The following is a 12,910-nucleotide window of genomic DNA, read 5'->3' as shown; positions in this document are numbered from 1 at the left end:
TCCGGGTGAATGTCTCAGGCGTGGTAGCTTCCAAGGTTGGATGTTCGCGAGATGGTGACGACCGAAAGTGGGGCGCCGAGCACAGGCCGCAGAACTCCACTTCATCTCTCGCGTCAACCTGACGTTAACCACCATCATTAGCCTATCTGCATGGACCTGACCATCACGTTGCACTTACATATCCTTATGCTCGCCTTCGTACCTAATGTCAATCTCTTTTCAGTCATGCCGACTTGTTTCTTTTATAGTCCCAGCCTTCCTCTTTTAGGCAGCGACAGAACCCATCGTCAACCGTTCCCCAAAGCTCAAACCCAATAATTATCAGAATACAGTAGGCCTCCACCAAGACCGAAAAAACGACTTTACACCCTCGTAGACGGAACCCGTTGGAGGTACCCTAGCGTGCTCAAAGTCACGTCGAGCAACTTTGATATTTCCAAGTTCCTCCAGCATCTCATTTCGATCCTCAGAGCCAGATCATCTTCATCTTTACTCACTTCTCTCATCAATCAACATGTCTACCTATACTTTCTGGCAGTGCGTTGACAAACTTATGGATTGAACCAATCACGACCCCGTCATCTTACGTCTCGTCATAATATCAATTTTCTAATACCTAAAGAGATCGCTGAGGCACCATGATTCACATGTCAATTGAGCTGCACGACTGCTTAAGAGATGCATGTACGAGGTTGATGTAGGTTTCACATACGGTTCGTATAGGGACGTTTCTTGCTCCGCGAGCTGAGTCAGAGACGAACGAATGTAGGCGACATGGCAGTAACCGGGTGATGCTAGGAGCATGGTGCAACAACTCCTAGTATTGCTCAGTTGGTCAGCTTGCTCTTTCAACACACGTACTTGAACCTCGTCCCTGTATTCCCCAAATTGCAACACGCTTCGGATGCGAACATACGAAGTCAGTGTATGTCTCACACGCATTTCGTATAGGCACAGCTTACCGCACAGATTGTCAATATCTATATCCGGCAACTGAGTGGCGATAGGCGTTTGCGGTTATTTTTCAGGGTCTATTCCAGCCCGTTGCGGCGAGTCTCGCGGTTCACTCGGGGTATACACATATGAAAATCTTTTTGCCTAGCGCGCCTAGAATATACATCCTCCACAATAACCACTACGTCAACCCGCTGCCCTTCATATAAGTAGCAGGCACCTATGGAACACACCAAAGATGTTGCTGAACAGCAGAGCAGGTTTGTGATCGGGGCGAGCCTTCTCGGACGAACGCTTACAAGATATAGTGTAGCTCCGGCTGTGTCGGCTGTGTCGACTCCAGTCACTGACACTTCATCTCTATCAGAGCTTTCAGAAACCCCCTCTTTAGAAATAGGCAGTGTGAGCTTTGTAGGTCCGAGTGTTGCAGACGTCGGTGAAGACTCTGCAGGCGAACATCGAAGCGACAAGAACAATACACGCGATGACCAGGAAGAGTTTGAAGTAAGTTTTAATATATCAGGATTCAATCCTCATCTGCTCACATTACTACAGCGCGATCTAAAGAACACTAAAATCACGTCCGCAAAGAGTCGCCTTGGAGGCACCATCAGTGACAATGTGTATGCTTGTCCAAGGTGCAAATCTCAAATGTCTAAGAAATATTCTACTGAGGTCCGTAACTCATTCATTATCCGAATATACACATCACTGACGTACAGGCAGCGTCATATTAAAGACTCGTGCTGGAAGGTCTGCGATGAGTGCTGCAAGTCCAATAATCCTATATGCGACGCTTTTTATGTTAAAGGCGCATGCAAACATTGCATACAGCAGGGGTTGGGATGCACGAAGCACACGGAACCAGTATCAAATTGTGTTCCTGAATTGCTCACAGGTGTACCTCCGCAGCCATACAAGTCAGCTCCAAAGGCTTCCCGTACTGGTATAGCTGCGAAGCAAGAAAAGGGCAAGCGTAAAGCCACCGAGTCACCAAGCGCCAGCCCAAACTCCAAACCTGTCGTCAAACGTGCAGCAGCTGTTGCCAGAGATGAAAATCAAGCAATCGCCGGACTAAACGATAAAGCTGTACGTCCACATCCGTTGGACAGGCCGCAGTTTACTGCAAACGAGAAGACACGGGAACGGCAACATGCCAGGGAGATCATTCCGGTCACTGGCATGTATGCTCAGGATTATCAGGATTTACATTACCACGTTCCCACTGCACCGCCATTTCAACCAACAATCATGACCCAGCGCCAGCACCAGGGCCAAGGACGACTGGTGCCGCCGTTGCCTTGGGGCACGCTACGCTTGACGCCCGGTCAGCAATATGATGGTCGCGATGTCGTGACTATCGATGTAGCTCTACGTCGTTGGCCACAAACACACAATAGTGCCGGTCGTATGTTTTATATCGTGGATGGGAACGGGAAGATCTTGAACCAATCTATGATCGAAGGTGACGAGGTCCTCCAGAACGTACGCCGTCAACAAGCACGTATCGAAGTGTGGGCAGCTCGGTACGACAACGCGTTTCGTGCAAAACAAGTACCTCCACCACTGGATCCAGCAATCCCGGTACAGGACAGTCGTTGCACCAATTTCAACGAGGCGCATCCCTCAGTGTCTCGCCTGAACCGCTTCCGACCTGTCCAGTCAGCCAACTCCAAGATCTACGAAGATGCTTCTCGTCGGAAGCTTCAATCAACAGACTTTATTGCCAGTGCGCCGGGATCTCGTATGCCGTCTCGTCAGGCATCGCCTCAGGCATCCCAGCATCTGGGCGCACCGCCACGTCTTCCATCATCTGAGCAGTCTCGAGGAATGAATTCGGTGCCTCAGACTACGAAGGAACACGTGGGTCGGGAGCTTACTCAGCCCACCGTTCTCCAACGCTCTACTTCACTCGTAGCTGACGAGAACGATCCCATGCTAAGGATTCGCATTCACAGCAACACGTACGACATCAACGGTACCCCCATCTTCTCTGTCCTCATGATACGCGCATCACGAAAGTTCGGCCCTCGTCTGGATGCCTATTGCCGACAGCGAAATAAACAGTACGGGGTGGACTGGGTGTTTATCTACCGATACGCCCTAGGCGGACCTCGGGATGCGCAACGCGAACGTTGGATCAAGATTGACTATGACATGACTCCAAACGATGTCCAAGACGCGGAGCGTCCCGAAATCAAACTCCGTGATTTGGATACCCTTATGGTCATGAAAGCAAAGTCGCGCATGGCAGTCATGTCCGAGAGCAGCCATGATGGAATGGAGACTCCGCAATCGCCCATGGGCTCGCGAGTCTCCGAAGAACAAGTCGATATTATCGGCGGAGAGACCCCGGTCTACCAAAACGTTGGCACCATCTCAAACTGGCACCGCCTTGTTGAGACTAAGATGGTGGAGTTCCGTGGTGAGGTCATGAGACTCAGTCAGGAGAATCAGCTTCAGAAGACGGTCATAGAGCAGCAGACCCAGATGCTCCATGATATGGTCGAGCGCAACAATGATCTGATGCAGAGTAACTACAGTCGTGCAACTGGCCCGGTTGGCCCGGTTGTCCCTTTTACCGCCCAATACGCTACCAGTCTTGGTACTGGCTCTCAGCGTGGTCCAGCGGTTCAGCGTAGCCCTTTTCTAGATCGCCTGGAGGCTGTGCGCCAACCTGCCGAGCATGTCGCGTCCAATAATCCAATCCGGCAATATCACTTCCCAAGATCTGCTCATGGTCCAACTGCTCTACTCCGAGGTGCCAACGGCGGCGGTGTTGGCCCGAGTATGGATAAAGCTACATGGATTGCTGGAAGCGGGGTGGATGGCAATATGGCTTCGCGTGGCCCTCTATTGCAGAACATGCGTCGCGATGGCGGTGGTGTTGGAGTTGCGGGTGCTGCCGTTCACAACGTGGAGGACGTAGAGATGGGGGAATAGGACCTGGAATCCTGCTGCAAACAACACTAACCTTGCTCATGTCTTGGATGATAAGGCGCCGAAGTGTATTATGGAGAGTGAGCCATAGGATCGTTCCTCGTCTCAGCGTGGGGACTTCCAGCAATGGTCTTGACTATATCACCATTTGATGTCTCATGATGGAGCTCGGTGGATAAGGTGTTTTGATTTCGCTGTAAACACGTAATAATGCGCTTGTCTCGTATGAACAGAGAGGTTTATGATGCTGTTTCCCAATCAAAATACGCTCCAAACGACATGATAACTTCTCATGACATCACAACAATGCTATGCTAACGCTAAAGTGACAATAATATCCATGCTCTTAATGCAGGCCACACCCCAAGCCGAAAACGGCCATTGTCCTGCCATCGAGTACTCTGTTCTCTTAGTCGCTGGCATACCCATTCGCTTTCTCACACTTGACATGTACCAACTCCGTCTTGCCCTCCCCGTCGACGACAAGCGCCGTCAGCTTCCCCCCACTGACGCACCCCGTATCCAGACCATAAGAGTATTCGTGTATGTTGAGCCCCCTTTTCCTGTTGTGCCCATAAATCACTGTGGCTCTGTCCTCTTGCTTCAATTTTTCCTGGCGATGATTCCAGAACTTCTCCCAGGGTGTGCCCGCATGTTTGCTGCTCGGAATCCTCGTCTTAAGATCGATAGTGCGCATGTTCATAACATGGAACGGGTCTTGGTGTTGGAGAGGCGTGTCGGGGACGAGGCCGGCGTGTACGGTTACGAGGTTGCCTAGGGTCGGGACGGTGCCGACGCGGAGGATGACGGGGCATTGTTGGAGATATTCGATTTCTCTCCTTGTGAACTGTTTTGCCAATTTGCGCAGCTTGTAGTCGCCGTGTGATTGGCTGGCCTCGTCTACAAAGTCCACCTTCGCATCGAGAGAATCGTCGGGGCTGAATTTGAGGACGTGACGATCTTGCGCATCGGCAATGGAGAGCAGGAGTTTGTCTTCCCAGTTACCGCGTACGCAGGAAGCGCCCATCTTCTGGGCGAGCTTGATGACGCCGGGCGAGTCGGGGCCTTTGGCTATCATGTCGCCGGTCAGCACGAGGTGGTCGTGCTTGTGGTTGAAGTCGATTTTCTTGAGAAGATGCTCCAGTTCCTTCCTACAGCCATGAACGTCGCCAACGAAGACAAGTCTGCTGTGCTTCTTGGGCAGATGCTGCTCGTCCATATCGCTGACCTGGATCATGCCTTTGAACTCGGGCCGCACATTGCTGCCGTAACCCATGGTTGGTGCGTTATCCATGGCGTGTAGCTCCACCTTGTATGCCGTCCGTCTGGGACCCAGGTATGTAAACCAAGTGATTATGAAGAGGATGGCGATTGCGGTATACGTGCGGCTATGGCGCTTTATCCGCCGCGGGATTCGGTCGGTTGTGCGTGCGATTGCCGCCTGAAACTTTGGCGGAAGCAGAAAATCGTCGTCGCGTGCGTAGAAGGCGTCTTCTTCGTCGGAAACGTCAAGGTCGTCGCGGTAGTCTGGAATCTGCTCGATGAGGGGTCGGGGGTGGTTGCGCGCATGCGCATAGGGGTGATCACGATACGACGTCATCGCGATACGTGGGTCGAGGGAGATTGTCCAAACTGCCTGCCTCTCTCTCAAAAATCCGTTTCTCAGCGTGGTGTGTGCAGGTTTCAAATATGGCGGTGTACAACGCGAAAGTGGTGACAACGCGATGGCACTCCTTTTACGCTGGCCAAAGAGTCATTTCCGCTTGGTGCTTGTTGCTCAGGTCCTTCCCGAGGTGGCAACGGAGGGTGCAAAGAGGCAGTATCGAGGCAGTAGTATAGTCGAGTGCGTCCGGATCTCAGCGACGCACGACGACGGGGGCGAAAAGCCCTCATAGTAAGGCCGCTGCTATCTCACATTTCTCGAAGACCATCTAGCGTTCCTGGCCGACCCCAGCGTCGATCCCAGACACGTGCCGGCAGCCCGGCACGCGCACTTGGCGGAAATGTGGGCCTAGATTTAGGGGGTACACGCGTAGCCCACGTATGCCAGCCAGCCACTTTGCGGAAGCGAGCCACTGTGCGGGATGATCATGAAAGAAATGGAGATGGGCTGGGCTGGAGATGCTCGCCTTGCGACTTGCGTTGTATCAGGACCGGACACGTGACATTGTGCTCGCTGCCTCCTCTCGAAGCTTGGCGTGTCTGCCTAGGCAGTTACGACACCTGGAACACCTTGACAATCAGCATGATCCAACTCCATCTCGACGTCACATTTGCTTGTCGTCTCAGGCTTGACAATGCTGCGCTCTAGGAAACCAAAGGAACCCAGCCCCCTCAAGATAGTTGTCCTCGGTGAGGAGCTTGTCGGCAAGACATGTTTTATTGACATGGTAGGCAACCCTTTTGTCAACATCCTGTACAAGCATTATTCCTTCATTATCAAGATCACCAATTCCAGCTGCAGTTCCTCAAGGGCAAGCACTTCATCAGCCATGGCCCCATCGACTCGGAACCGATTTCAAGAAACATCTCGTATGCAAACGAGGCCTGGAGTCTTTCCTTCATAGATTTGAACCTTAACAGCGACATCTCTCCCAGGTACCGCGAAGTCTTGGATGCCTACATAGCCAGCGCGGATGGCGTTGTTCTGTTGTACGACGTCACGTCTCTGTTTTCCTTTGATCATCTTATCCAAAACACGTACCTGCAGATATGGCAGTGTCGCAACACTGTATTCACCAAAGATGGCACAGATGGGAGGATGCAGGGAGTGAAGAAGAGATTTGGATGCGTGGTAGTTGGGAGTAAGAAGGACATCATCGACGAGGACAAAAGGAAGAGGCAGGTGAAGAAGGAAATGGCAGATCAGTGGGCTTCAAGCCAGGGTTTCCGTCATATTGAAGTCAGTTCAAATGAAAGAAAAGGAGTTGAAGATGCTGTCCGAGCCCTAGTGGATAGCGTGCAAAGGGCGCGGAGAATGGATGCGAGAGATATTGGAGACAGCAAGAGTGACGTAAAGGGGTGGAGCCAGAAGATTGGAAAACATATCATCAATGGATAGTCCAAATCCTCTACAGATGAGTGCTATCCGATCGTTCATCAACATACTTCGGATCAGGGGAGCTACACGATTTCAAATACTACTGCAAGGCCATGACGTAGCATCGGGCCTATCTCCGCACACGCCAGTGCATCGTCCAGACCACGTCCACGTCATGTCCTTACCATTCTTATTATATTCCGGTTGTACCCCATGGACTCCTCATATATATAGATTCGAGAGTAGTTGGCGCAAATGTCTACCACCCCCATCGGAGCGTCCCCGTTGACTCTCATATCAGCAACGCCGTCACCGTTTGCACGCATGAACCGCATTGCACTCACCCTAAAGGGCATACCCTTTGAGCTTCAGAACGAGATACCTTGGCAAAGCGCAACAGAAACGCCCAAATACAACCCTTTGGAGAAACTGCCCATTTTACTTTTCCCTGATGGCCGACCACCCGTATACGATAGTGCGCACATTCAAGAATACATTGTGCGCAAGTACGCCGACAAGGGACCAAAACTAATCACCGACGACGTCGACCTTGATTTGCAGATTCGACAGATCGTTGTCCTCAGCGAGGGATGTATGGACGCCATTGTCATAGCTCGATTCGAAGGCCGACGCGAAAAAGAAAAGCAGTCGCAGCTCTGGCTCGGCAGGCAGAATCGCAAGATTGACGGTGCGATTCGGGCTTTCGATGAGATGACACAAAGTACCAAAGAGCAAGGGAAAGCTTATCTTGTGGGTGATGAGCTGACGATTGCGGACATTGCAGTTGTATGCGCTATCGGGTTCATCGAATTCGCAGGAATGAGACCTGGGTGGAAGAGCAAATACGAGGCATTGGCGGAGTGGTTTGAGCAACTAGACCAGAGAAAGGAGTTTTCAGAAACAAGGCCTGTAATGTTCAACTTGAGCGAAACCGTGGTATAGTAAATAAATTGCCTTGTAGAATTTCGGAGCGCTGACAAAATTTAATCACACCTTACTCTCTAGATGGCTCCTCCCCCTGGCGGACTATTGTTTCGGCTGGTGAGCTCAAGCATACTCTCCGTACCAATCTCCTCTTTTTGTAGCTGGGATGGATACCAAATAAAGAAAGCTATCATGACCAATAGCATCAGAGCACCGTCGAAAGCGTATACTGGCCACTCATTCAAAAACAGGTAGCTGTCGTGCCCGGCGATAAACTCGACTAGGCGGAAGATGTTACGAATCGAGATGATTGCGGAAGTTCCATACAACATCCAGAGCACACTCTCCCAAGGGACATGAACATGTTGACCAGAATTGCGCAGATGAAGCGAGAACTTGCAGTGGAAAAGTATGCAACACCATATGAAACCCGCAAAGATAAGAACCTGTAATCCTAAACCTGTTACAATGACGGCGTTTCCAGCATTCACCAAGTTTGGTTTGGGTAGAAATCCTGCTCCGGTGGACTGTACGTTGAGACACAGGAGATCGCCTGCAACGAAGATTCGTGTGCACCATCGAGGGGAGATGTACGAGAACCGTTCGCCGTGGGTAGCACGTACCACGCGCGAGTACACCATGTACAACGTTCCAGCGAACAGGCACGGTGGAAGGAGTATGAATATTGCTTGTAGGAGGAAAGGGACGAAGGAGCCTGTATGGTAGGTTGCTATTGCGCGGCATGCGTAGCCAATAGGTTCGCCTATAGAGAAGTTAGTTAGGCGATGTCTAGACGTACCACATTTTACAACAAACATATCAGAACGTACAGAAGCCACCAGTGACGAAGGGTATAGTATACCACGTCCGGTATCTGTGCATCTTGTAGGCATGCGCCACGGTTAAGATGGAGAATAGAACCCCAAACGTAACAGCGGCCGCGAAATTAGGCACATATTTCCAGAGATGTTCACCTTTGTAGGTTTCAAGCGCAGGCATGATCGGATGCTGTCTCAGATAAGACGATAGAAGTGAAAAATAATGTACCACACCAAGCTCTATCTATGAGCTGAAAAGACAGGTAAACAGTATGAGAGAGACACCATAAGTAAGGAAGGCTTGGAAGTATTTATAGGAGATGAATACGTGCAACCAAGCATTCCCATGTCCCCTTGTTTCTATCCCTAAATTCGCTACAAGCTTGCGTTCTGATAGCCATTCCACTCAGACACGCACAGGGCGAAATTGTGCAGCGATTGACGTATAGCTGTATGGCTTGGAAGCAGGTGGCTAGCCGGAGTCAGTGGGGCTTGCGAGCTGGTGATTGTACTTCGCCCGTGCAAAAAATCTGTTGCGATCATGATGGACTACCGTAATCATCGTATCCAGCATGTTGCCGTTGGATTTGTAGGGAGAAGAGTTGGAGGGCTCTTGCGCTTCCCCAAAGAAGTCGACACGCGTGTTACGTCAGCCGAGGATTGCGCTAACATCAGGCCTCCTTCTCCGCCAAGCCGCACTGACCCTCCAGGCTTCGACAGCTGCACATATGTAATACGCGTGTTGTCCTGGTGTTTCGCAGCCATGAGACAACGATGCTTCGGCGCAGTCATAGAAAGTCTAGAGGCGGATGCTTGGAGTGGTGCGTCCCCGATATTCCTTTTCCGCTTCCACAATGCTCCTTCCACCTTTCTCGCTTGACTGACACGTGCCTGTAGCAAACGACGGCATGTAAAAGTGCGCACTACTTTCCGAGCTCTCTTGTATCGTACTGATAGAAACTTCGGCATCTCTAGTGCGATGAGAATCGCCCCAGATGCAGGCTTTGCACTGTTTCCGACCGGGAGTGCAGCTTCTCATATCTTTTGACTCCAGACGCACGTTCGCGACCCGTAGACCCAGGAGTTCAGTATGGCCATACTGTTGCGGTGATGCAAAACCAAGCGCCGATAACACTCTCTGCGCTCTGCGTTGGGCAGCCGACAGTTGATGATTCTGTCGATGACGGTCATGTCTACTTTGAGGAATCTGTTAACGTGGGGCACATGGAGCTGCTCGTACATGCGCTGCTCAACGAAGAGATGTACAACTTTGCCGTCGGATTTGAAAAGTTCCATCGCGCTGGTCTCGCTCTGGGTATGGAAACGGCTTTGAAGGCGCCATACCTTATGCACCAGATTCTAGCTTTCTCCGCCTACCATTTGGCACATGCGAACCCGCACTGTTCAGCTTACTACCGCCACCAAGCTGTGACTTTGCAGACACGAGCTGTTTCGATTTTCAATACGACTAGGGCCGACGTGGACCAGTCAAATTGCGTACCGATGCTACTCTTCTCGTCCATACTGGGTCAGCATCTACTGGCCGACATACTCGCGGTGAACCCTTCAACCGACATTGAGAGTTTCACCACAAACTATGTTCAGTGTATAGAAATGCACAGAGGAATCTACACTATTGCTACTTCCGCATGGCCATTGCTGATGAAGTCGGAACTCGAGCCTATACTGTCCATGAGCAAGGAGTTCACTTCCCGGCAAGCTGAAGGCGACGACTGTTCAACAGTTATCAGCCTTATCGACCATACGGATGATATGAGCGAAGAGGAAAAACATGCTTGCCTGACTGCAGTCCATTACCTGCAAGTCGGGCTTGATGCAGTACAAAGGGATCAAAATTTGCCAATCAGTCGGTACCAGATGATTTGCGAATGGACTATGTTGATTCCTCCGGAATTCACAAGACTCTTAGCCGCGAAGCAGCCCGTGGCCTTGGTAGTGCTCGCCCATTATGCAATATTGCTACACTTTGGCAGACATCTATGGCAAGTTGGTGATGCAGGATCCCACATCTTAACCATCATTGGAAAGTATCTCGGATCCCAATGGGATGCTTGGTTATCATATCCTCGGGCAAGAATGACCAATTCAGTCTTGCGATAGGTCTACCTTTGGTTGCAAGGCTGAAGTGCTGCGCACCATCACGGTACAAGGCGGTCGATTGCGCACGATCACAGATAACACCTTCTACGCCTCAGTGTAGGTAGCGCATTTGATCATTCTGCTCTGGACCATCTGGCATCGCTGTTCTGAGGTTGTAAGTCTAAGGTTGACTTCTCAACTCAGTTATGCCCCGAAACAACACAAGCGCATGCCTTTCTTACGACTGCACTCCCCTTATTTGTTGGACTTGTGACAGTCATGCCGGGGACACAAGATTTCGGAACGGGCGGCGCAATTCTAGTGCGGTTTGATACGACAGCATCATGTGGCTTCGACTGATCCCTGACCTTTGAGGCCCTACCACGTGGCTACAAAGTCTTTACTAGCGCTCAAGTCTCTCTCTTAATGCCGATCTCAAAGACGTAGGCGCCGATACCGTGGTCCTGGACGTCACTTTTTCATTAGAGGAGCTAGACAGGGTGCAGAGAAGTCTATGACAAATATGGATATACCAACCATCTCATCAATGTCGCAGGCTACGTGCTTGTAAGTGCTTCTAAGAATACATCGCATGTATTATGTTGTTCCTGATGTCCGGGCTACCATGTGTGCTGACCAAATCTTAGTCTGGCAGAAAACCTAAAAGTCTTCACATCAAACGTTCTCGACACCCTGAACGTTACCATAGCTTTTCTACACTATTTGAGAGCCAGGTCTGTTCATCGTATCATCGCAGATCTTGGGTCAACAACATGTTGGTACAGTGGTGCAGGCCATGGTATATATTCAGGGACCATATGGGGTGTGATGCCAATCAGGCTAATGTTGGGTGAAGATGCGCATGACGTGATCCGGGAGAATTGTAAGAGTACATTGAAGCTGTTGAAGGAGTGTGAGGGCGATGCTATCGACACGGTCTACGACCAAGAGGTGCAGGTGGTCTCATTTATACCGAGTGTTACCCGTTCTTGTGAGCTTCCATCTCACTCGCTCTCATCTTCCTCGTCCGAATCGACGATCGGCATGGCATAGAGTTTCCATCTTAGTGAAGATTGAGTTTGGCATCTGGAGCTAGACAATCCGCAATGCCTGAGCTGGACGAGCTCTAACTGCTCATAGGATATTGAGTGGGTAGTGTTCCTCAGCCATCATCAGGTGGAAGTATTGCAGATTCCGCGGTCCAGTGTGTGGACTATGCTTTCCTGGATTGCCCTGTGCGAGCGCGTTCTGGATTGATTGTTCAAGCGTCTGAGCCTAGGACGGTGTTGCCACGGCTGTACACGCCCGATTCTCCCCGCTGCTCTCACGCTAATCTCATCCGGCCATCCTTTCGGCCGCGCCATCATCTTTGTTTCGTCTGACATCGTCATGATGAATCCGACAGCCACGGTACCACACCGAGAACCACAGTACAGCCAGTGACTCTGATGAAGCAGACATAGCAAATTAAAACTAAAGCTATACAATCGACCGCTCCCTAAAGCTAAACCCTAATAATTATCGCGATACATTAGGCCTCCACCGATACTGAAAGGCGACTCAACACTCTCTCGTCATGATGAATTTGCTGGCCATGCTTACGCCAAATTGGATTTGCAGCTTGTACGACGATGATGTAAAAGGGTGCATCAGCCTAAAGGTACCAGGATGCATGTCACCCGGCTATGAAAAAAATGGGGTCGGCCATGCTAAATTGATTAGGACTAGCGTTTAACATGTTCTAAACATGTTCTAAATATATTTATATATATTTATCTTTATTCTTATCTATATCTATTATATTTTATAAGAATAAAGGTATAATAGATAATACTAGTATTATCTATCTTAAAATATAAAAAATCTTTTTTTTAGATAGAGATATTAAGAAAAAAAGAACTTATAAAAATATCTAGAACATATTTAAAACATATTTAGTATATTATATAGTCTATACTAGGCTATACTAGCGTATGCACAGACCCTTTTTAAGATTAAAATTACCTAATATAGCTAGGTCATGGCCGACCCTATTTTTTCCATGGCCGGGTGACATGCTGCCTCCTGAAGGTACTTAGGCAGAGGGGAACTCGGAGCGCAGAACCGTCACACTTCCCGCAGACATTGACATCGC

The 12,910-nt window shown here is 50.0% G+C and overlaps 3 protein-coding genes across 3 annotated transcripts; 2 read left to right on the top strand and 1 right to left on the bottom strand.

Annotated features, from left to right (window-relative positions):
• Positions 1-1,573: 1,573 nt before the first annotated feature.
• On the top strand, positions 1,574-3,897 carry ACET3X_005107 (uncharacterized protein; the record flags this gene model as incomplete). The annotated part of the gene is made up of 3 exons (XM_069451276.1): positions 1,574-1,629; positions 1,681-1,793; positions 1,853-3,897. 3 exons carry the CDS (start codon positions 1,574-1,576, stop codon positions 3,895-3,897), a joined length of 2,214 nt encoding a protein of 737 aa, XP_069307151.1.
• Positions 3,898-4,065: 168 nt separating this feature from the next.
• On the bottom strand, positions 4,066-5,795 carry ACET3X_005106 (uncharacterized protein). The gene has a single exon (XM_069451275.1). It carries the CDS (start codon positions 5,492-5,494, stop codon positions 4,304-4,306), a length of 1,191 nt encoding a protein of 396 aa, XP_069307150.1. The 5' UTR covers positions 5,495-5,795; the 3' UTR covers positions 4,066-4,303.
• A 396-nt stretch (positions 5,796-6,191) lies between these two features.
• On the top strand, positions 6,192-7,876 carry ACET3X_005105 (uncharacterized protein; the record flags this gene model as incomplete). Its single annotated transcript, XM_069451274.1, has 4 exons — positions 6,192-6,284; positions 6,359-6,426; positions 6,478-6,796; positions 7,181-7,876. The coding sequence occupies 4 exons, from the start codon at positions 6,192-6,194 to the stop codon at positions 7,874-7,876; spliced, it is 1,176 nt and encodes a 391-aa protein (XP_069307149.1).
• Positions 7,877-12,910: the final 5,034 nt, after the last annotated feature.

Source organism: Alternaria dauci, chromosome 4, assembly GCF_042100115.1.
Source record: "Alternaria dauci strain A2016 chromosome 4, whole genome shotgun sequence".
Classification (NCBI taxonomy): Eukaryota; Fungi; Ascomycota; class Dothideomycetes; order Pleosporales; family Pleosporaceae; genus Alternaria; species Alternaria dauci.
This window is presented reverse-complemented; position numbering and strand designations above follow the sequence as displayed.

Excerpts from the sequence above, each read along its gene's own strand:
- ACET3X_005106 (XM_069451275.1), bottom strand. The coding sequence starts at position 5,494 with ATGACGTCGTATCGTGATCACCCCTATGCGCATGCGCGCAACCACCCC.